This window comes from Juglans microcarpa x Juglans regia, chromosome 1D, assembly GCF_004785595.1.
Source record: "Juglans microcarpa x Juglans regia isolate MS1-56 chromosome 1D, Jm3101_v1.0, whole genome shotgun sequence".
Classification (NCBI taxonomy): domain Eukaryota; kingdom Viridiplantae; phylum Streptophyta; class Magnoliopsida; order Fagales; family Juglandaceae; genus Juglans; species Juglans microcarpa x Juglans regia.
The window spans coordinates 12,602,295-12,625,009 of NC_054594.1; the positions used below are offsets into that span (position 1 = coordinate 12,602,295).

A 22,715-nucleotide genomic window follows, 5' to 3' on the forward strand; every position below is an offset into this window, starting at 1 on the left:
TAATAATTAGGGATCTTATTTAATTTCAATTGTTTATCAATCGGGTATTGGCTCCAACTGGCCAAATAACTTGGCGTGTCAAAGCTTTAGACGAAAAGGAATTATTGATATTTAAATAAAAGTTGTGTGCCTTATTTAATTGCTGAAAAGAAGATTTATAATGTTAAGATAATTACGTTTCAACTTCCTTTATAATTCAACGTGTCATCAATACAATGAACCATAAAGTCATTAAAAGAATACTACTTGTCCAATAAGAGAAACAAACACAGGTTATAGATAATGTAAATACTGTTAAAACTAAGATTACCTGATGACATATGACTCAATTCTCCAAATAAAAAATTTAAGTTTGAAACCCTATCCAGCTTGTATAAAAAGAAAATATAAACACCATAGACATATAATAATCATCAATATTCTTACTTTTTCTGTTAAAAAAAAACCATATTTACCAAGAATGACAATGATATACAAAAGAACAATATTTTTTCTTGTCAAAATTGTATAAAGTAACTAAAAATTATATCTAAGAAAACAGAAAACACGAGACTTGCACACTTTATAGCTATATCTAATTTTCTCTTAGTTTACACGTACACCTAATAGAATTATAACCACCGTTTATTACCTTAGGAAATTCTTGGCCGTACAAGATGTTTGCCTTGTTGAATAAGACCTTAGGCCAAATATTTCCAACATGCAACCGATCGAATGAAGTGACATCAACATTTCCAAATGCTAAAAAACGGAAGTTAATGAGGTAGATTACATGTTTCCTTTAGCTCTGCAAATAAACACCAATAATGCAACAACAAGTATATGGAACAAATGTCAAAGGAAACACTGGATCTTTCAGGTAATCTGTCTTTAATGATTTATTATGCTCCAAATTAACCTCCATTATTACTTAAATCAAATCAACCACTTTGAGCTTCTTCTTTTTTCTTTTACAAAAATCCATTATCAATATGAAAAATAATAAAATCTCTTTTACTTTACACCTTTGTTTAAAGCGAAAATATTTATATAAAAATAGAATGACAGATCCATGCAGAAAAGGCATACAGGCAAAAACACTCGTAGCACTTCTCTCACCGAGAAATGCTAGCTTTAGCCATGTAGCCATATTAATTTATATATCTAATTTTTACGTGTTTAACAGTACTTCTCTAGCCCAAGTATATTTTTGCCCTTGTGCCTTTTTCCATGTAAATATCAATCATATTTTATAAAGTAATTTCTAAAATAGTTATCGGTTTTATAGAGTACTACTATATCTATAAATAAATTATATAAAATAATTCTATAAACTGACGTGACTTTATCTTATATATTAGATATACTTTACAATAAAATTAACTTTATAATATGACGAACAATATCAAGGCATATCTGTTTATGAGATTAATTTTTATGTAATTTTTTTATGACTAAAATATTTTTTATTACAAAATATTATTGTGCATCTCTATGTAGAAAGATGAGGTGTATATAGATATATATATATATATATATATATTATTTTCGTATTGTAAATCTTAGGAGTTCAGACAAAAATTAAAAAGTATGGACGTCATATAAATGCTATCCTATCCAATACAACGTATGTATCTATCTATCTCTCTTAAAGCCACCGACAATCTTAAGGATTGGAAGCATGAATTGAGGGGTGCTAAGGTAATTAAGTAGAATCGATGACCCAATGTTGGCCGTCCAGTTTAATTTTGAGGCCGTGAATACGGGCAAATAAATTCACTGCCCTCCTAACTCCTCTGTCATCGGCTGCAGTAAAATAATCGTGCCCGAAAATTACTCCACCGGGTCTTAAAATCCGGTACGCCCGATTAATATCGGACCACGCCGATATGAAATCGTGACCTGCATCCACTTCGATCAAATCGCCATAAACACCCAACTCGCAAAGCTTGTCTAGGGCCGACCCGGTTGAGAACGGTACCGGTAAAACCGAGTCGGTCGCGTTCACGGAGAAGAGGTTCTGCATGAACTGGTACATCAGCGAAACGTCGCCGTTTATCATTTTGATGTCCTTGAACCGGTCCCGGAACCCGGGCCAGCCCCGGAAATCGTCGAGACAAAGGATCTGGGCGTCGACACCGAGTTTCCGAGTCAACCCGTGCATGTGTATCGCCGACGCGCCTAGAAATGTGCCCACTTCGATGATGGTCCGGGGCCTGACCTTCTGGATTAAGTGCTCGAAAACGGCGCCATTGGAGCCCCACCCTCGAATTCTCTGGTGGCGGAGAAGCGGCCTAACGTACGTTGGGGGGAAGCCGTCGAAGGGAGAGGTCCCGTTGTAGACTCGATCAAGAATGGTTTGCCGGACGAGTTCGGAGGGGAGCGGGTCAGCACAGTGAGCCGTGACTCGGAACTGGTCGAGCTGGGAGGGTAAGTTGATGAGTTCATTGATGGAAGGGGTTGGGGAGGAGGGAACAGGGGACCTTGGGGAAGATGAAGAGGAAGGGGAAGATAGGTAACCCAGGGTATACGCTAGCAAGAGGAGGATAAAGTACGCCGTGGGTTTGACTAGTCTTAAGGCCACGGTCACGAGTCTTTTATGGTGCTGTTTCTGCTCTTCTTTCATGTTAAATTCTTTCTGTGTGTTTCTACGACAAGTCTTGGTTAGGAAGAGGCCGTAGAAAGGTACCAACTATGGCTTCTACGTACAGAGACTATCTGAACAAACAGGTTGATCAAAATCAATACTACTAGAACTAGCTCGAGGAAGAAGAAGGTCGAGAGAGAGAGAGAGAGAGAGAGAGAGAGAGAGAACATGGGATTGAAATATGGAGTTAATTAGAGAAGAGAAGAGGTGCGTGGTTGAGTTGGTTGCGTTTTGATTACGAGGATGGGGATGTGAAAACGACTCTGGATTTATTTTGTCATGGGATTGAAATTTATGCCAAAGTTGACATTCTAATGACAATATGCAGACGTACGTTGTGCTTTTTACAGATTATTTTTTTATTAATAATTCTAAAATAGTATTATTATTACGTACAATAATAATTGCGTAGACATAAATTAGAGCGGCTGCCCTCTGAGTAGCACCGTTTTATTTGGCTGTATAGTTGTTTTTTTAATTATTATTTTTTATTTATATTTTTTAATATTTTTAAATATTTTTAAATATTTTTAAAAAATAAAAGAATATATCAATACGTTTAGAATCATTTCTTTTATTATTAAATAAAAAAATAATAATTTCATTATGGAACGATATCGCTTGGGCCGTAGAGTAGTATTTTTCCATAAATTAATAAGGACTAACTGTTGTAATTAATTTATTTTTAATTTTTGGATAAGTAACGTTCAAAAAACGATGGATGATGGGTCCCTCGCTCGGGCCAACGGTTGTTTTTTTATTTATTTATTTAATCATTAAATAAATATTTTTTAATAATATTATGCTTGTTTTAAAATATTTAAAATATATATATAAAATTAAGTTAAAAATAAAAACACAATCAATTAGCGGTAGCTGGAGCTACCAGCAGTAGAGCCATCCTATAATTATAGGATGTCATGAGAGAATGTGTTCCAATAAATAAATAATGAAAAAATATATTTATTATTATATTTTTTATTATCCTTTCATTATTTCATGATGTGATATTAGATTAAAATTTTATACGTAAAATATAATAAATAATTTCTAATTATCTAATACCACATTATTGAATGATAGAATGATGATGAAAATTAAAATAATAAATAATATTACTCCTGTTACATACATTGTGAGCAAATAAAAACAATATTAGAGAGTATTTAATTATTTATATTAGAGTTTTGCTACTCCGTATGTCGTCTTAGTTATATTGCTCATTTTGCTCCATTAAGGTGGCGCCACATAGTTTATTAAAAAGAATAGAAAAATAAAAAATAATATTTAAAATAAAATAGTATCCAAAAGCACAAAAAGAAGATGATTGAAATTTTAAATTTCCTCTATCCATTTTATGGTGCCATGTCAACGGAGATAAAATGAGCATTGTAACTGGGCATAGTAGCATTTATCTTTATATTATATTTCAAATTTCTTAAGTGGTAGTTTAGTTTTTATTAGGTTGTGAACAAAGTAACAATAGTTCATGACCTAAATTACATCTACAAGCCCAAAACACTTTCTTTTTAGAAAATCTGGGTTTAGAGGTGATTTAGATTTCCGTTTGGATTAGAAATCACTTCAACTCATCTTAAGTCATATCATCTCATCATTATAATTTTTTAAAATTTTCATATAAAATATAATAAACAATTTAATTTTTTTAAAATTTTAAAATAATAATAATATTTTATTTAACTCATCTCTGAATCCAAACCGAAATAATTTACACTTTTCTGTTTGGGGCTGATCACCTTCAATCCCAAGCCCCGTTGGCTTTAACCAAAGTTCTGATTTTTTTTGGGTTTGGAAAATGACTTATCAAAAATCATAATCCTCTATACTACTTTTTAGCTTTCCTCTTCTTTTTAGGCTCTACCGAGTTGGACTTGGGCATGCTTCTTTATACATCTTTTTCTGTTTCACCCCCTCAAAACCTCGGCTTCTCAGTAATAATAATAAATAGTATGCTTCTTAGACGTGAAAACGAAATAAAAGTCAGTCCGACTTGGCTTATGCTTACACTGAATTTAATTACCTGGAATCGACAAGGTAATTTACCTACATGTGCAAATGCTTGAAAAGCCAAAGGCTCCAAAATATTATCTGGTACCAACTTCAGATTCGTCCATTTGGTGACATTGACCTGTTCCAAAGAAGATTGCCCCACTTGCCTCCAATGTCAATTCCCAGACTAATGCAATCCCTCCAGCTTAAACGGTAACCAACATCTTAAAATTGAGGTCTAAGATATATGGATAGACTCTAGATCTAGATTACATATAAAATAGAAGAGCAAGAGGAATCAATAAGACTCTGGATCTGAAACCTTCGACACGACTCATTTGTTTACACAGATAAAAGGTGATGAAAGTTAAAAGTTAAATAAAATATTATTAGAATATAATTTTTTTAATATAATTTTTATTTTAGAATTTGAAAATGTTGAAATGTTTATTTTATTGTGTGATTTTAGAAAAATTGTAATGATTAGATGAGATGATTTCTGAAAACAAGCGAGACAATTTTCTACAGAGACCATATAGTGGGTAAAAAACAATGTCTACAACAAAACTTCCATGATATTCCATGCATGAAGGTAGAGATGGCAAGCTTCCAACTCTATTCTTCCGACAAAGATTGTCTTGTCTAGCCATAGGTTTTTTATAACAGAATTCATTGCATACCAGGACTCTAAAAATACTTCACCTACCTAATCTGTTCAAAACTAGAACAAGTGAAAATTTTGGCACTTCACTCGATGAATCAAAGATCATCAGAGCATACCGCTTCTACCCTAACAAATAACTACTATCAACAGCCACATGCATTCGTGTGGAATGGACGAAAAGAACATGCTACTTTGCTTCCTCTGACCCCTTCAAGTACGAAGATTCTCCATCACCACCGCCATGCCCACCAGCTGAGCTTCCCTGGCCATCAGCACCAGCTGTCCCAACCTCAGAGCCATCTTGCTTGCTTCCTCCACGTACATCATTTGGGCCTGCAACAGAAGGTGGACCACCACTGCTGCCACCTCCATGGGTAGTCTCAGTATGCATAGGATGCAAGCCATTGTTGGCTCCTCCAGCTCTCAGTCCCATTTGCCCTTGGATCGCCTGTTGGTGCTGCTGGTGTAGCTGCTGCTGTGGATCCTGCATCTGGTGTGGGTTATTAAATTGTAATGGCAGCTTTTGGGGAAAAATACCTGGCTGCTGAGCCATTGCTGCTGCCTGAGGGTGTTGCATGTAATATCCTCCTTGCTGCAATGCAGGATGTGGGGCCATCTGCAAGTGTTTGATACACATAAGCAAGATGTGTGCATGATGAATTAGTAAAAGAATATTTCATAATAATAGTTACCTGGGGAGGCATTGTTGGTGTTTGTGGTTGCGCATCAGCAATTGCAGCTAAATACATCAAATTCTTTTGAAGCTGGGCTTGATACCTAAATCATCAAAATGTCATATGTATATCACACCCCCCCACACTACACAAGGTAAATATGATGCTACATTCCGACAATTTTTTTATTTCATATTTATAAATATATAGCCAAGACCTATGGAAGCTGTAATCCATAATTTATGCAAGACTTAAGAGGTAAAGACCCTTTGGCATGTAGGTTTTTTTTCTTTTGCTCGGGCTTTGGCTCTAAGAAAATAAAAATAAAACCTCTTTTGTGACTTCAAGGATTCAGAATCTCAGATGCTAAGTCTCAATCCAGAAATGCATCCGCTTAATTTTAATAATAAGCTAAAATAGATTGCATTATTGCCAACCATCTCAAATCATGCTACATATAAGTGCAAAGACCATTAGAGCCACAAGCACACAGAAAAATTTGACCCGTTTTAGTGATGAGAGGATAGGAAAAAATAGATGAACTAGTTACTTTTGGAGACTTGAGACCAAGAATAGATCCCAGTGGTTGTTGCTTCAATTTGCATTTTGATAAATCAACCCTACCTTTTTGCATTTCATAAATCAAATCACAATTCCAAGTGACAACCAATTAATTTTCATTATATTAAAAAATGTGCAGAGAAAAATATAAAAATTTTGGAGGCTGCCTGTACACGGTGGTAAAAGTGGTGCCAAAAGTACTTTTGAAGCCACGGGTAGTGTGCTGTAAACTGGTGGATCTTGAGGTAGAACTGAGATTGGCAGGTTAGTTGGGTTTGGTGGTGGGGTGGAGGCTGTGCTGGTGGCACTTGATAGGCAAGTGGTGGCTAAGGTGAAACTATACTTTTGACTAAGCTGAATGGAGAAAAATATAGACCACCAGGGGCTCAAGTTCCAATACATATTCACCTTCACCCCAGGACATCATTAATGCGATACCTGTATTAAGCAAATGTGAGTATGGAGTGAAGTCAACACAACTAGCATGCAAAAATCATAAAAAGATGTCATCTTTTAGGATCTGTACTTTTCAAGGAAACCCTATCACATCGAATGGAAATTTTTTGACAATTAGAACTTTCCTATGCGAAGCAGATCCTATTTCTAGACTCTTTTACTGCAAATTAGAATGACAGATTCCATATTTAACCAACCTTTCATGAATCCCTAATGGTGTCATATAGAAGACAGGTTAACCATTTTGGTAGATAAATTAGTGTTTCTGACTATACAAACTGGCAATTAATCTGGAAAAACCTTAGTAAAATGCACACACACACACACACACACACACACACAGAGGTCACTTACTGGGCACATTCAGCAAGTTTTCCAAGGTTTTGATTGTCCAATATTGCCAGAATCAATTTTTTGTTTTCATCAAGGTACTGCACCATGCATTAAAAGAATTACAATATAAATCTTGTTGCCTATATCAGCACATATCCATAATATGATTCCCCAAACTAGTAACTGAAAATCAAAGTGGACATACAAGAATAGAATTGCTTAGCAATCGCCACACACAAGTTAAATACAGTTCCCATATGATTATAAAAATTTTGATTCTGCAATAAAGCAATCCTAGTGTCAATATCATAAATAAATGACATTCTGAGAGGAACACAGAAAAAAATAAATGGGTACCATCGCAAAACTTTTCCCACAACTTTGAAACATTCCACAAAGACTGGGCGGAAAACATTTCAGGCAACTTTTATTTTCATCAACAACTAGGTTCCTAGAGAAACATCCGACCCTTTGAAGAACTTATAACAAATTCGTTAAGAAAATATAGAGTAAATTCAATTTTAAATTATGATGGAACAGAGTATCTGCCGAAGTGAAATTGGCAGATATCTAGTCATTTGGTTAGTTCAGAATAGAGCCCTGACCCCGTGAGAACTTCCTCAATTTTCTTTTGGTAGATGATCATATATGCTACCCAGATACCAACTTAGTAATGCTTAAGAGCCTTCAAGAGATTTACTAATGTTGCCAGCACAATCATTTAGATTCTATAACTACAAGTTACCAGATTGGCCGAATGCCTCTCACCATTGTGAGAATTTCATTAAATAGAAAAGTCTGGTAGCTATACATGGAAACTCTACCTATACACAACTATCCAATTACAGCTATACACGGCAAAGCTAAGAAAGGAAACTAATCTGTACAGCTGTGTAAATAAGGTAAGAAAGATAAGAAAGATATTAGATACAATCTTCCAATCATAAAATCTGCCGATACTATTGACATCCCCCCTCAAATTGATGCGGGCTGATCAAGAAGCATCAATTTGCCAACTAGAAACTGATGTTGTCGTAGGGGCAAAGCTTTGGTGAAGACATCAGCAGTCTTAAGAGCCATAGATATATGAGGAAAAGTAAGTATTTTCTCGTCATATACCTCACAAATGTAGTGACAATCGACCTCTATGTGCTTGGTGCGTTCATGGAAGACCGGATTGGTAGCAATCTAAATAGCATTAGTGTTGTCAGCATAAAGAGGAGTAGGCTCGTTTTGAGTGAAACCAAGCTCTTCCAACAACTCATGAAGCCAAACAATCTTAGAGCAAGCAGAAGACATGACACGATACTCAAACTCGGTGGAGGACTTGGAGACCTGAGCTTGTTTCTTACTTTTCCACAATATAAGTGCATTGCCAAGAAACATGCACTAACTAGTGACTGAACGACAATTATTCACACAACCCGCCCAATCAGCATCACTATAAGCCACCAATTGAATTGGTGATGCAATAGGAAAGTAAAGACCACGATCAGAAGTACCCCTTAGGTACCAGACAATGCGACGAACTACAGCCAAGTGTGGAAGACGGGGAGTCTGCATAAACTGACTAACCTATTGAACGACAAAAGAAATGTCAAGCCTAGTGATGGTCAAATAGTTCAGGATGCCGACCAATTGTCGATAGAGAGAAGGATAGGGTAAAAGCTCGCCCTCATCCTTATGATGCTTCACATTCACCTCCATGGGAGTTTGCACAGAATTCCCTTCCTGAAGACCTGCCAATGTAATCAACTCCTGAGCATACCTATGTTGATGTAAGAAAGTATCGGCTGGAGTAGATTTCACTTCAAGACCTAAGAAATACTACAAAGGGCCTAAATCCTTCATATGAAAAGAGGCTTTGAGATTTTGGAGCTGCAAAATCAAATACAGAATTGGTCCAAGTAATACCGATATCATCCACATAAACTAGAAGCAACACAATACCACTAGTTGTCTTGCGCAAAAACAAGGAAGAATCACATTGGCTCTAGACAAAGGAAAAATCAAGTAAAGTGGACCAAAACTTATCAAACCAAGCTTGAGGAGCCTAGAGAGACCTTTTTAACCGGCACACATCTAAAGGAGTAACAAACAAGCCCAGTGGTGGAGTCATATAGATTTATTCCTTAAGATCACCATGCAAAAAGGCATTCTTGACATCCATCTACAGCAGAGGCCAACCCTTTGAGGCACCTATGACTAAGATGGTTTGTACGGTAGTTATTTTAGCCATAGGAGCAAAGGTCTCCACTTAATCCACCCCATACTCCTATTGGTTACCAACGCCAGCAACTGTGCTTTATACCTGTCTAGAGAACCATCAAACTTTAGCTTGATGGTGTATACTCATTTACACCCAATGGGCATAGCACCAGATGGACAAGAAACAATATCCCAAGTATGGTTCTCCTGCAAAGCCTGTAGCTCTTCATCCACAGCCTTTACCCAACAGGCTTGCGTAGCTGCCTGAGAGTAAGAATTGGGCACACTAATCTGAGTTAAAGTCGCATTAAGCGACGTGGGAAAAGCCATACCTTTCCAGTGGATGAAAAGGTCGGGAGGATGGCCAAGGAGCAAAAGCTTCAAGAACAGATACTGGATCAGAGTCAGGAAGGGTGGTGATAGAAGTGGAGGTCGTCATCTCTGATAAACTACACCTAGTTTAAATCGCTCAACAGGCCGAGATAGATCATCAAAGTTAGAAAGCATAGCCAGATCCGAACTAGAAACAAAATGATTTTGAAAGAATTATTGATTCTCAAAGAAGATCGCATTCCTAGAAATACGAATGCGATCAGCCACATCATCAAAGCATACAAAACCTTTTTGATGCACACTGTATCCCAAGAAAGCGCATTGAACAGATTGAGCAACAAGTTTGTGACGTTCATGAGAAGGTAGATGAACAAAGCACACACATCCAAATGTATCCAAGGCTTGATAACTAGGATGTGAATCAAACAGACGATAATATGGTGACTCAAAATCCAAAATATGAGATGGCAGACGATTAATCAGATAAACAGCAGTGGACAAAGCTTCCACCCAAAACTTGGGAGGAATAGAGGACTCTAAAAGCAAAGTCCGAACGACATCTAACAGATGGCGATTCTTGCGTTCAGCTATGCCATTCTGTTGAGGTGTATAAGGGCAAGAACGTTGAGAAATAATGTCTTTCTACTACAAAAATGCTTGGAAAGCATGAGACATATACTCACTACCATTACATGATCTTAAAACCTTAAGACATGTAGAAAATTGGTTCTCAAGGTAGGCAACAAAGGTTCGAAAAACCTGAAGCACCTCCCCTTTAGAATGGAGGAAATATGCCCAAGTAAAATGGCTACAATCATCAAGGAACATCACAAAATATTTAAAATGGGCATGCGAAACAATTGGTGTAATGCCCCAAACATCACTATGGATAACATCGAAACATTTGGTAGCGCAACTACCATGCATAGGGAAAGGAAAATTTTCGTTTTTGCCAAGTTTGCAAGTACAATCAATAGACAAGTCATGAGTAGAAATCTGATTTTTATTGCCCAAAAAACCATGCTTAAACAAATGATATAAAATTAGAGAATTGGGATGGCCTAATCGCTTGTGCCAAGCGTCACTCTGATTGCTTACAGTACTAAAAGCCAAAGATAAAGCACTAGGAATAGAAAACTGCAAAGGAAACAATCGCCCCACTTTATACTCCTTTGCAATCACCTTTCCCAACACCTGATCCTACACAAGACAACCACCACAAGAAAAAGAAACGTTACAATTATTATCCACTAGTTGTCCAACTGAAATCAAATTAGCAGATAATCCAGGGACACAAACACGTTCTGGAAGGAAGGTCCAATATCACCAACTGCATTAATAGGTAGGTGACTCCCATTTGCAATCTGAATGTATTGAGGACCATTATAACTCCGAACATTAAGCAATGATTCAGACTAACCAGTCATGTGATTAGAAGCTCCTGAATCAACAAACCAAAGAGATGAGACTGTCTTACCATTACCTTGAAGTCCAAAAGATTGAGATGATCATCTGCTGAACCATCTCAGGGGTGAGGACAGCCTAACTAGTACTTGTTGCAGTGACTGTTGGAGCTACAATAGGTGAAGATTGGACAGCAGCTTGAAAGGCCTGTGAGTGCCGATTTTGAGGACGGATTGAACACTCTTTAATGATGTGTCCCAGTTTCTTGCAATAATTACAATATGGTTTTGTGCAGTTGGTAGCAATATGGCGAAATTCTTTGCAACTATAGCACTGGATTTGAACTTTTCCTCTTCATCTTCCTCTTCCCTGGGCTGCATAGGCGACATTCACCATCTCTGAATGCAGCCTCTCTTGTCCCATTCCTGCTTGAGTAGCCAATCTCTGTTCTTCCCACAGCAACTCTCCAAGACAAACATCCAATGTAGGAACTGGATTTCGGTTTAATAACCCAGCCCATGTAGCCTCATATTTTGGCTCAATTTCGTAAAAAATTGATCATGTCTACTCTCCTCCTAAACTGTCTGAAGTGCAAACAGCGCCTCCTTGGGTACCTTAGCATGTATAATACTCGAATATTCGCTCCACAAGTTCAAGAAACTAGAATAATACTGCTCAATAGAAAGGTTACTTTATTGAAACTTGTTATCTCCAATTCCAACTAAAAACAGCGTGCATTGTTGTCTTGATTATATATTCGCACTAGTTATTCCCACATCTCTTTAGTTGTAGAAAAAGACCTCAAGTTGTTCACCATATGTGGTTCAACGGAGCCCAGCAGCCAAGAGACAATGCGTGCATCCTTTGCCTCCCATGTCCCGAGTTCCTTGGGGTCTTTAGAGGTCGAGGACGTCCCATCAATATGTCCCCACAACTCCTTTCCTTTCACAAACATCTTAAACTGAAACTCCCAGCTAAGATAGTTCTAGCCATTGAAACAAATAATAGAGTTATCTCCAAACATTGTGAAGACAAAAATAGTCCGGAAAAAAAAAAAAAAAAACCGTGAAGGAGCCTAAAAGCTGATAACCTCCAAATAGTCTAAGAATATCGAGAATCAACAATCTCCAAGAGCCCAGCAACGAAGAGTCCCAAAGAAAATTCCAAGATAGCACCACATATGTGCTGCCGCAACCACCAGAGAAACAAGAACCAAAAAAATCTGGGCTAGAGTCCTCGAGACCCTAGGGCTAAATCCGAGAAACCAACAAAAAATGAGGAAGCGTGTATACTCTAGGTTCAGAACACAAGCTCTGATACCATATCAGATTAACCGAATGCCTCTCACCATTATGAGAATTTCATTAAATAGAAAAGTCTGGTAGCTATACATGGAAACTCTATATATGGAAAACTGGCTATACATGGAAACTCTACCTATACACAACTATCCAATTACAGCTATACACGGCAAAGCTAAGAAAGGAAACTAATCTGTATAGCTAATGTAAATAAGGTAAGAAAGATATAGATAGAATCTTCCAATCATAAAATCTGTTGATCCTATTGACACAACTGCCTCATCAGCTACCTTTAGTAATGACTTGGAGCAAGCACCATGTTCAATCTCCCCAGAATAGTTATCTAGGCCATAAAAGTTCATTCCAGAATTTTGATAAATTCCTCTCTAAAAAAAATGGGATACATCTATTTAGTGATGATGGAGAGATATTACGTCTCCCATTATCTCCTCCTTTTGATTCAATGGGTGGGACAGGCAGTCTCGCCAGAATCATAAATGGTGAGGTATGCAAGGACTCCCAAGTGTGGTGACTTAATTAAGTAGGATTGAAGAGCACCCAACAAACCTACTACAAGCCTTAGGCCAGAAGGTCCTTTAGAACAATAACCCCTCAAAGGGATTCACCAAGCTGGCCATTGAAATAATTTCAGTAGAAGATGAAATGTAATTTAATATATATCTAGATTAGAAGAAGTCCAACTCTCGAACTGAAGGTGCTATATTCTCAAAATCTATTAGCTATAAGAATGTAATCCCTTACGAGGTAGTTTGAAGAAAAATGGGTCATCACCACACCATGGGACATATGTCAATAATTTGAGACATGCATCTCTAAATTCTTGTTCATGTCAGCATGCCTGAAACAGAAACTTGGAGACAATTAGACTTTCAAGAATCATTCGTTTTTCACAAGAATATGGTCAAATACCAAACAATACTTTAAATCCTAAACTCTCAAGCTGCATATTGTTTAGTGTAGTGTTATTAGATGTTGAAGGCACACTGGAGCACAAAGGCCCCATCGAGCCCAAAATCATGTATGCCGCCTTTTATTATGTTTTGAAGGTGTTTCATGATTGGAGATTAATCTGGCTAAATCAAAATTAATGCTTGTAGATGTCACTGCAAATATAGGTGGTTTGACCAAGACTCGAGTGCAAGGTAACAACTTTATCTATAAAGTATATGGGGCTTCCTACTTATCAAAAAAAAAAGTATATGGGGCTTCCTGGAGGCACCATTCAAAGCCAAAAGTATTTAGTAAGACATTGTTGAGAAGATGGAATGTCATTCGGTAGGGTGGAGACAACTCTATCTGTCAACAGGAGGCTGACTAGCTTTGATCGAAAACACTTTATCTAATTAACCAACATTAAATATGTCCTTGTTCCCTATACCAGTTGGCATGACTTGTCAAAGTGTTTGAATTGGCCGAATTTCCTGGCCTTGAGATTTCTGTTTATTATATAAACTGTACAAAGAATTATATACATGGAAAGAAATAAGTATATGCTAATTCTATCCCTATACAATCTATCAAATATTATTCTAATCATACAAAAGAATAAATCAAGGAAATAAATATGGAAAGGAATATGGATAGCTTCGTCGTCCATTGACAGCCCCCCTCAAATTGATGCAGGTTGATCAACAAGCATCAATTTGCTACTTAGTAAGCAATGTCGATAGCGAGTGAGAGCCTTGGTGAAGATATCAACAATTTATAGTTCAGTGAAAATATGTGGAAGAGTGATAACACGAGCTTCAAAGGCTTCACGGATAGAGTGACAGTTGACTTCAATATGATTTGTGCGCTCATGATAGATAGGATTGGTCGTGATCTAAATAGCACTTGTATTATCGGCGTGTAAAGGTGTAGGATCGGTCTCAAAGAAGTCTAACTCAACAAGCAAACCTCAAAGCCAAATAATTTCGGAACAAGCAAGAGACATCGCCCGATACTCAAATTCTGTAGATGACTTAGACACTCTGTCTTGCTTCTTACTCTTCTAGGAGATCAACGCATCACCTAAAAACACGCACCAACCAGTGATTAAGCGATGTGTATTAGCACAACAAGCCCAATCAGCATCGCTATAAGCAGCAAGGCGAAGAGAATTGCCTGCGGGAAAGAATAAGCCACGGGCAGAAGTGCCCTGAACATAGCGTATGATCCGACGGACAGCAGCCAAATGAAGATGACAAGGAGTCTGAAGAAACTGACTAACTTGCTGTACAGCAAAAGAAATGTCCGGTCTAGTAATGGTGAGATAGACAAGGCTAACCACCAACTTCCGATAAAAATTGGGATCAGCAAGTAAGTCACCCTCTTCTTTGCGGAGCTTGACATTTAATTCCATAAGTACCAACAGAGGTAGCCTCATGTAGGCCAACTTTAGCCACCAAGTCACTAGCATACTTATGTTGATTGAGTGAAATACCAAAGGGACTACGATGCACCTCAAGGCCAAAAAAATATGTGAGAGACACAAGATCTTTCATATGAAAGGACTCTTAAGAGATGAGTCTTGAGCTGGACAAGTAAAGCAGAATCGGAACCAGTGATCACAATATCATCAACATAAACCAAAAGAAGAACAATACCCATGTCTGATTTCCGAAGAAACAATGAAGTGTCATGCTTGCTCTGCTTCAATGAAAATTGTCATAAAGTATTCGAAATTTATCAAACCAAGTTCTCGGAGCTTGTTTGAGACCATAAAGAGAGCGACGAAGTTTACACACATGTGAAGTCGGAGAGGGAAACAATCCCCCAAGGGGAGGCTTCATATAAATACACTTTTTAAGATCCCCGTGAAGAAAATCATTATTGACATCCATCTGATGTAATGGCCAATCATTGGAAGCAGCAAGAGCTAGAATCGTACGAACAGTAGTCATCGTGGCCACAGAAGCAAAGGTCTCTTCATAATTGACATCATATTCCTGATTATTCCCAAGTGCAACAAACCGAGCTTTGTAACAATCCAAACTTTTATCAAATTGAACCTTGACCGAGTAAACCCATTTGCAACCCAGAGGAACAATGGTGGGAGGACAAGGCTCAATGTCTCAAGTGTAATTGGCCTCTAAAGTGGCAATTTCTTCCTGCATTGCTTGTCGCCAACAGTCATGCTTGGCAGCTTGTGAGTAGGATGTGGGACTATCAAAATTGGACAATGTAGCAGTAAGAGCTAAAATAGAATTTCCAAAACTGGAAGAAGGAAACTCATTCCTATCTAGGATACAGACACTCAAGGAGAGCGACGTACCAAAGGCTCTGGAGGTGCTGCAACTGACTGAATCTGGAGCGTGGTAGGATTAGATATCGAGTGAGCCGCCGGAAGAGATTATGGGCTGGAGCATCTCATATACACCATACGTATACACCATACCTAGTTTAAAACGAGAACTGACTTGATGAAGATCTAAGAACTGCTGCTCAAAGGAGGAGAGGACCACAGTAGAAAAGGAGGGCACAAAGGACACAGGAAAGAAATGTTGATTTTCAAAAAAAAAATAACATTCCTAGAAATGCGTGTACGATGTAATGTAGGATCACAGCAAACAAATCTCTTTTGACACATTATATCTCAAGAATGCACATCAAACAGATTAAGCAGATAATTTATGTCGCTCATGAGATAAATAAACAAAACATACACAACCAAAGGTACAGAGATTATCGTAACTAGGTTGCTTGGCAAACAAACAAAAATAGGGAGACTCCATGTGTAGGACTTGGGCAGGTAAACGATTAATCAAGTGAGTAGCAGTTTTCAAAGCCTCGACCGAAAACATGGATGGAACAGAGGATTCTAACAAGAGAGTACGTACCACATCTAAGAGATGACGATTTTTGCATTCGGCTACTCCATGCTGTTGTGGAGTAGCAGGACATGAACATTGATGAATAATACATTTAGAAGCCAAGATTGCCTGAAACTCAGTAAACACATATTCACCACCGGAATCTATGCTTAATGTCTTAATAGAAGCAGAAAATTGATTGTCAACATACGCTAAAAACTCAGTGAAAGTACGACAAACCTCAAATTTAAAGCGAAGAAAATAGACCCAAGTAAATCTGCTATGATCATCAATGAAAGTCACATAATATTTAAATTTTTCATGTGAACTAACCGGGGAAGGCCCCCAAACATCACTATGGATAAGATCAAAGCAGTGAGAGGCTCTACTAGCATGCAAAGGGAAGAGAAGAGTGTTGCTTTTACCAAGTTTGCAAGAAGCACACTCAAGAGAACGTTCTTTATTACCAAGTAAACCAAAGTGCAATACATGAGATAAGATCTGAATATTGGGATGGCCTAAATGACGATGTCACACCATACTAAGATCTGGAACATTATTACAAGCAACAGACTTAATAGAAGAAACTGGAGAAAGTGTTGGAACAGGCGAAAGTAGTGGAAACAAGAGCCCCACTTTAGGTTCCTTCGCGATAGGCTCCCCCACATTACCTGGTCCTACACAACATAACCATCACCAAAAAAATTAACAGCACAATTGTTATCAACTAATTGACCAACAGAAATAAGATTCGTGAAAAGTTGAGGAGCAAGAAACACATCAATGAACTTAGAAGAGGCATCTCCGACAGCAGCTATTGGCAAAGAATTGTCATTGGCAGTCTGAATAGCAGATTGACCAGTGTTGGGCCGAACATGACACAGAATAGTGGGATTATTCATCATGTGATTGATTAGAGGCCCTCGAATCCACATACCAGAGTTTAGTAGAATTGTTATCTTGGAACCTCATTGCTGATAATGCCGAAATTAGCATCTAATTTGTTGCAGGAGGTGCGGAACAAAGGAAGCACCTGAAGAAGAGCCATGTGATGCAGAAGTTGCCGCTGGAGGGGCAATAACAGAAGTTTGAAATGCTTGGGCCTAATGATTCTGGGGGCGGATACAACATTGTTTGATAATGTGACCCTTCTTGCAATAAGAGCAATATTTCTTTAGGACAATTTGCAGCAATATGCTCATATTCCTTGCAGCAGAAACACTGCAAGTTTTTAGAATTCATAGATGGTCCTCGTCCTTGGGCAGCATAAGCCACAGTTGCCTTCCCTGAACTATCATGAGATTGCTCTAGAATAGCTTGAGTACTAAGACGTTCTTCACGAAGTAACTCACCCAAACAAATATCAAGAGAGAGAACAAGAGATCTATTCAATAGAGAGGAGCGAACAGATTCATATTCCGAGTGTAGTTTCATAAGAAATTGATCACGTCGGCTAGTCTCATGAAGATTCTAAATAGTTGAAAGAGTGGCCACAGGAACATCCGTTGTAACCAAATTAATATATTCATGCCAAAGAGTCAGAAATGCCGAGTAGTAGTCTTGGATGGAAAGACTACCATGTTGAAAAATGGCAATTGCATGTTCTAACTAAAAGCGACGAGCATCATTATCTTGATGATAAACCTTCTTCAAGTAATTCCACATGGATTGAGCGGAGTGATGGGGCCGCAAGTTGATGACAATATGTGGCTCCACTAAACCAAGAAGCCAAGACATGATTCTTGCATCAAGCACAACCCATGAAGGAGAAGACCCAAAATCCTGAGATTTGTCAAAGGTGGATGGTTGTGCGACATCTGTGCCATCAATATGACCCCAAAGGTCTTTTCCATTGAGGAAAAGTTCAAACTGCAATGCCCAGGTAGAGCAATTTGTGCCCGTAAACTTAACACACAAGTACGGAATCCATAACAAATAAATAGAACCCGAGACAAAAGAATGGGCCAAAATATTATTGTTCACAAGAGAGGGACAGACTTCGCTGAACAAGGAGAAGCCCACTGTTCCGATATGTGGTCAACAGGCAGAGATGGACATACCGCCACTGACACTCAAAAACCGCCAAAAAGAACACCAAGACCTCAAATAGAGGTTGCCGAAAAACACGAAGACCTGGAAAAGGACGTGTCAATGAACTGAGAAGGGCCGAAAATGGTCAGACCTAAGCCAGAAGATGCCGACAAACACCAACCCAGAAACAGAAGGTGCCAACAACACCAACCTAGAAACAAAAGGCCAAAAAAAAAGAACCTTGGACGTCGGGTTATCAAACAACAGCACAACACATCGAAAACACGAGAAATACCGAAACCGAGAAGAAAAAAAATTCGAGCACATGAAGAACCTTAGCAGTCAGCTCTTGATACCATGTCACAGTGTATGAATTGGCCGAATATCTTAGCCTTGAGATTTCTGTTTATTATATAAACTGTACAATGAATTCTATACATGGAAAGAAATAAGTATATGCTAATTCTATCCCTACACAATCTGTCAAATGTTATGCTAATTGTACAGAAGAGTAAATCAAGGAAATAAATATGAAAATTTGCTGTCAATTGACATGACCATCGCGACAAGAGGCTTTAGAGGAATTTATTATGCGGCGAAACTTTGGTGAGGGGTTCAATTTTCATATAGTCAGCTGGCCAAAAATTTGTACCCTACCTCAAGACGTTTGAGGGTCATAAACTTGATAGTATTCAATCATGATCTATTGCACAAATTGTGGCAATTTGCCACAAGTAGAGATGTGTAATGGCAATCAGTGGTGGAAGTTAAGAATGGTGATCCATGGGCAGGTTGGCGCTCTAATGAAGTCATTGTGTCTTATGGGGTTGGCATCTTGAAAAACATAAGGGTTGGAGAATAATCTCCTATGTTTATCAGATTTCAGGCAAGCAAATGCTAAGATCAAATTTTGGCATGGAATCCGGTGTGGCAATCAATCTTTGAAGGCTGTTTTGTTGCGAAAAGGAGGCATCGATGGTGGATTTTTGGCAACTCTACAACACCACCAAACAATGGAGTACCACTTTTATTCAATCAGAAGAAGATTCAAAATTTGACTTGTCCTCCTCATTCTTCAACCTATTGTACTCCAATCGAATGAGAGGCAGTGGAGAGAATAAGATTTGGTGTATCACATTTAGGAGAAAAACTTTTGAGGCCAGAACTTTTTATCATGTGACCCACAAGTATTCCTTTCCCCTGGAAAGACATTTGGTTAAACAAAGCCCCATCGTGGGTGCACTTTATAATTTTTGAATAATGGACTCTGTGGAATGTACTGAATTATAGGTGAAAGTGTTAGGTGCACTTAAGCGCAAAAATCATATAGAGCTTGGGCGCAAGCACACACCTAAGTGATCTTGGTGATTCTAGGGCTCAATGTTATGATCTTCAATATCAACTAAATACCCAAAAATATTTTTTACGAGGAATCCTAGAGACTATGCCAACACACGTCCATTCCTGCTTAAACCCTATACCTGTGTAACACTCCCAAACCACACTGATCCAATAAATCATCAGCTTTTCACCAATAGGATGTGGCCTTAAAAGTTATTTGCACCCAAGGGTTCGAACCTTAGACTTGGGGGGAGCATACTCCCAAGACCAAAGCTCTTACCATTAGAGCCAACCAAAGAGTTATTGGTTTACATCATCTTCTAGGTCTTGAAATGATATTTTATAATCTTTTAAAAAAATTACAAAACACGCTTTTTTTACCTTTAAGCATACATATAAGTGCCAAAAAGTGCACTTTTGTAAATGCACTTCACTTTTGGTAAGAGAAGTGCTTCAGCCTAGGAATTTTGCACTTTTCACTGAAGCAAGCTTTTACCAACATTGAATGCTATAGGATATATTGCATATATGTTGGACGGACATAATGAATAGAACTATAATGCCAATTACAAGAAAGATAGCAAGGGTCAAGAAAGCGAAGACAGGTATGTAACCATCAATATACATGAACAGAGAAATCTACGTGTTAGACAATATATTCAAGAAATAATGACTATCATTACAAATATGCATTTCAAATATGGCATCCCATACTCTAACTACGCTTCAACTTTCTAGTCAATATTCAACTGTCAAATACACGTATTTTATGTCTTGTTACATATAACACATTATCAAATCACTAGTACGTTTCTATTCTCCAACTTCCCCACCAGTTTTTAGAAGAAAAATAAAGACAAAATCCATAATTTTGAAAGACAGACAGGAAAAAAAAAACTATGATAGCTAACTCACAACGACTATCAAAGAAATATAGAAACTACATCATATGACTACTGTTCGGATGTAGAAAAAGTAGAAAGAAAAAACAGAATTCAAATTTAAGATGGAGAAATACATCCGAGTTTCAAGAAAGTAGAAGAAGCACTAAGCCTCCCCAACATGCAGGATAAAGAAAAAAGAAAGCGAAAATACACTAATGTTGATTCTAAAGGATAACCTTTAATAACTCTGTAAACTAAAAAAACTTTTATAAGTACTCTGTACACCATATATTACTAAAAATATATTCCGTATTGTGTTGAAATCTTAATTTCCAAATATGATTGGGCTTGATTTTTCCAAAGGCCACTGTTTGTTGCCCAATTTGTGCATATTCACACGATACAGGACACAACACTCCCTTGTACAAACGAGACATGTGCATAGCAATATGACTACATGAAATACAATGATTTCTACATATATGTCTCACATATCACATTTTTTCGAAGAAAATGGATTAAATTACCATTACAACTTTTGCTAACCAACCACGACATTCCCCAGATATATTTCTTTGAGGCACTGGCCACTGGCCTTTGTGCCCTCTTCTTATCAAACATAAAATTATACCTAACCTGCCGATCTTCCTCATGTATGATTCCCTTCCTATTGAGGTAAATTTCGCCAAATATGCAGAAAAGGAAAGTTTTGGCTTCCAAGAGCAATTCCTAGAAACATTTTATGCATAGAAGTGCATAACTATTAAAAAGATTCGAAAAGGCATGCCTTTGACATTTTATGTATCTTTCCCTTCAATCAAGTGTTTACACTTATGTCAAAACCTATCCTTTTGACATTTACTGTCTCTATAAACTTATTTTCTCGCGAAATGAATCTAAAGAGAGAGGGGGAGGGGGGTGACTTTCCGAAGCTCAAGAAACACATAAAAGCTTTTTATTCCGAAGAAACTAGTCATCAAACGCAAGCAAAGTAAGTAGAGAGGGTACCTTTTGAATCTGCTCGGTGGTGATGTTGGTGGGGGGAAATGAAGGCATCATGGGGATCATCTGCTGTGGCTGCTGCATCGTTTTGCTCCTTTCTTTCTTCTTCAGACTAACACCAAACCCAAACCCTAATTCCCACTCAAACAAAGAGAAAATCCCAAATCTACGAGGGCCAGACTTACCAATTTCAGAAATTTGAGCTAGACAGAGATGGGAATACCTTCCTCAGCTGGGTAGTGTCTAAAATGTTTTTGAATTTAGAACGAGAAAAATCCTTCGGTATTTAATACTAGCTATTTATCCTTTGAATTTAGAACGAGAAAAATCCTTCGGTATTTAATACTAGCTATTTATCCATAAGAGCAGTGCTACATCTCCGAGAGATGTAGCCCGAAAGTCCACCGAACAGGTAAAAGTATTTTTTCATTTTTTATTTATTTTATTTTATATATTTTTTTAATCATCATAAATATTTATAAAAAAGATAAAAAATTTATAATATTATTAAAAAATACTTTCTTAATCATTAAGTAAAAAAAAAAAAAAAAAAGTTTCGGGACACATCTCCAGACTACATCTTCTGGACATTTAGCATTTCTGTTATCCATAAAGTAACAGCTTTTTCACCGTTCTTCTCTCTATTATTAAAAAAAAACGTAGAGATCTAATAAAAGTCGACTTATAAGTTGTAAGTTAAATTGTAAAATTATTTTTATTGTAAAGTAAATATTAAATATTAAATAAAATTATATCTATTTATCAATTTATTTTTATAAGATCTCTTTATATATATAGCATTTTCCTTTATTAAATAATTTACATTTAATTAGCTATGGTAATATTTGACACAATTCGTGAAGCCAATACGAAATTAGTAAGTTTATGCTTGATATAAATGGGTTTGGGTCAAATCGGCGTCAATCTCTCTCTATCTCTAATCTGTCACCTCTCACCTCTCTCACTCTCAATTTTTCAGTCTATCTCAAGTCTCACTATGACGCCGCCAGACTCTGCTTGGAGTTTGACAGTGTCTGAAGCGTCAGAATATGCAACACAATGCCACATACCTCTC

General features: G+C 37.5%; 2 protein-coding genes across 2 annotated transcripts; both read right to left on the reverse strand.

Annotated features, from left to right (window-relative positions):
* Positions 1–1,556: 1,556 nt before the first annotated feature.
* Positions 1,557–2,877, reverse strand: LOC121240862. The gene has a single exon (XM_041138392.1). The coding sequence runs from the start codon at positions 2,603–2,605 to the stop codon at positions 1,685–1,687; it is 921 nt and encodes a 306-aa protein (XP_040994326.1). The 5' UTR covers positions 2,606–2,877; the 3' UTR covers positions 1,557–1,684.
* Positions 2,878–5,193: 2,316 nt separating this feature from the next.
* LOC121265362 (GRF1-interacting factor 3-like) lies at positions 5,194–21,938 on the reverse strand. Its single transcript, XM_041168967.1, has 4 exons — positions 21,647–21,938; positions 7,346–7,422; positions 5,993–6,077; positions 5,194–5,916 (listed from the first exon to the last, which is right to left on the reverse strand). Exons 1-4 carry the CDS (start codon positions 21,722–21,724, stop codon positions 5,488–5,490), a joined length of 669 nt encoding a protein of 222 aa, XP_041024901.1. The 5' UTR covers positions 21,725–21,938; the 3' UTR covers positions 5,194–5,487.
* Positions 21,939–22,715: the final 777 nt, after the last annotated feature.

What these genes read in the sequence shown, in the direction of transcription:
- LOC121240862 (XM_041138392.1), bottom strand. Translation starts at nt 2,605, where the DNA reads ATGAAAGAAGAGCAGAAACAGCACCATAAAAGACTCGTGACCGTGGCC.
- LOC121265362 (XM_041168967.1), bottom strand. Translation starts at nt 21,724, where the DNA reads ATGCAGCAGCCACAGCAGATGATCCCCATGATGCCTTCATTTCCCCCC. An exon ending in AAACTTGCTGAATGTGCCCA is followed by an intron (nt 6,078 to 7,345) that starts GTAAGTGACCTC and finishes TTGATGATTTAG; the next exon opens with GTATCAAGCCCAGCTTCAAA. An exon ending in CACCAACAATGCCTCCCCAG is followed by an intron (nt 5,917 to 5,992) that starts GTAACTATTATT and finishes AAACACTTGCAG; the next exon opens with ATGGCCCCACATCCTGCATT.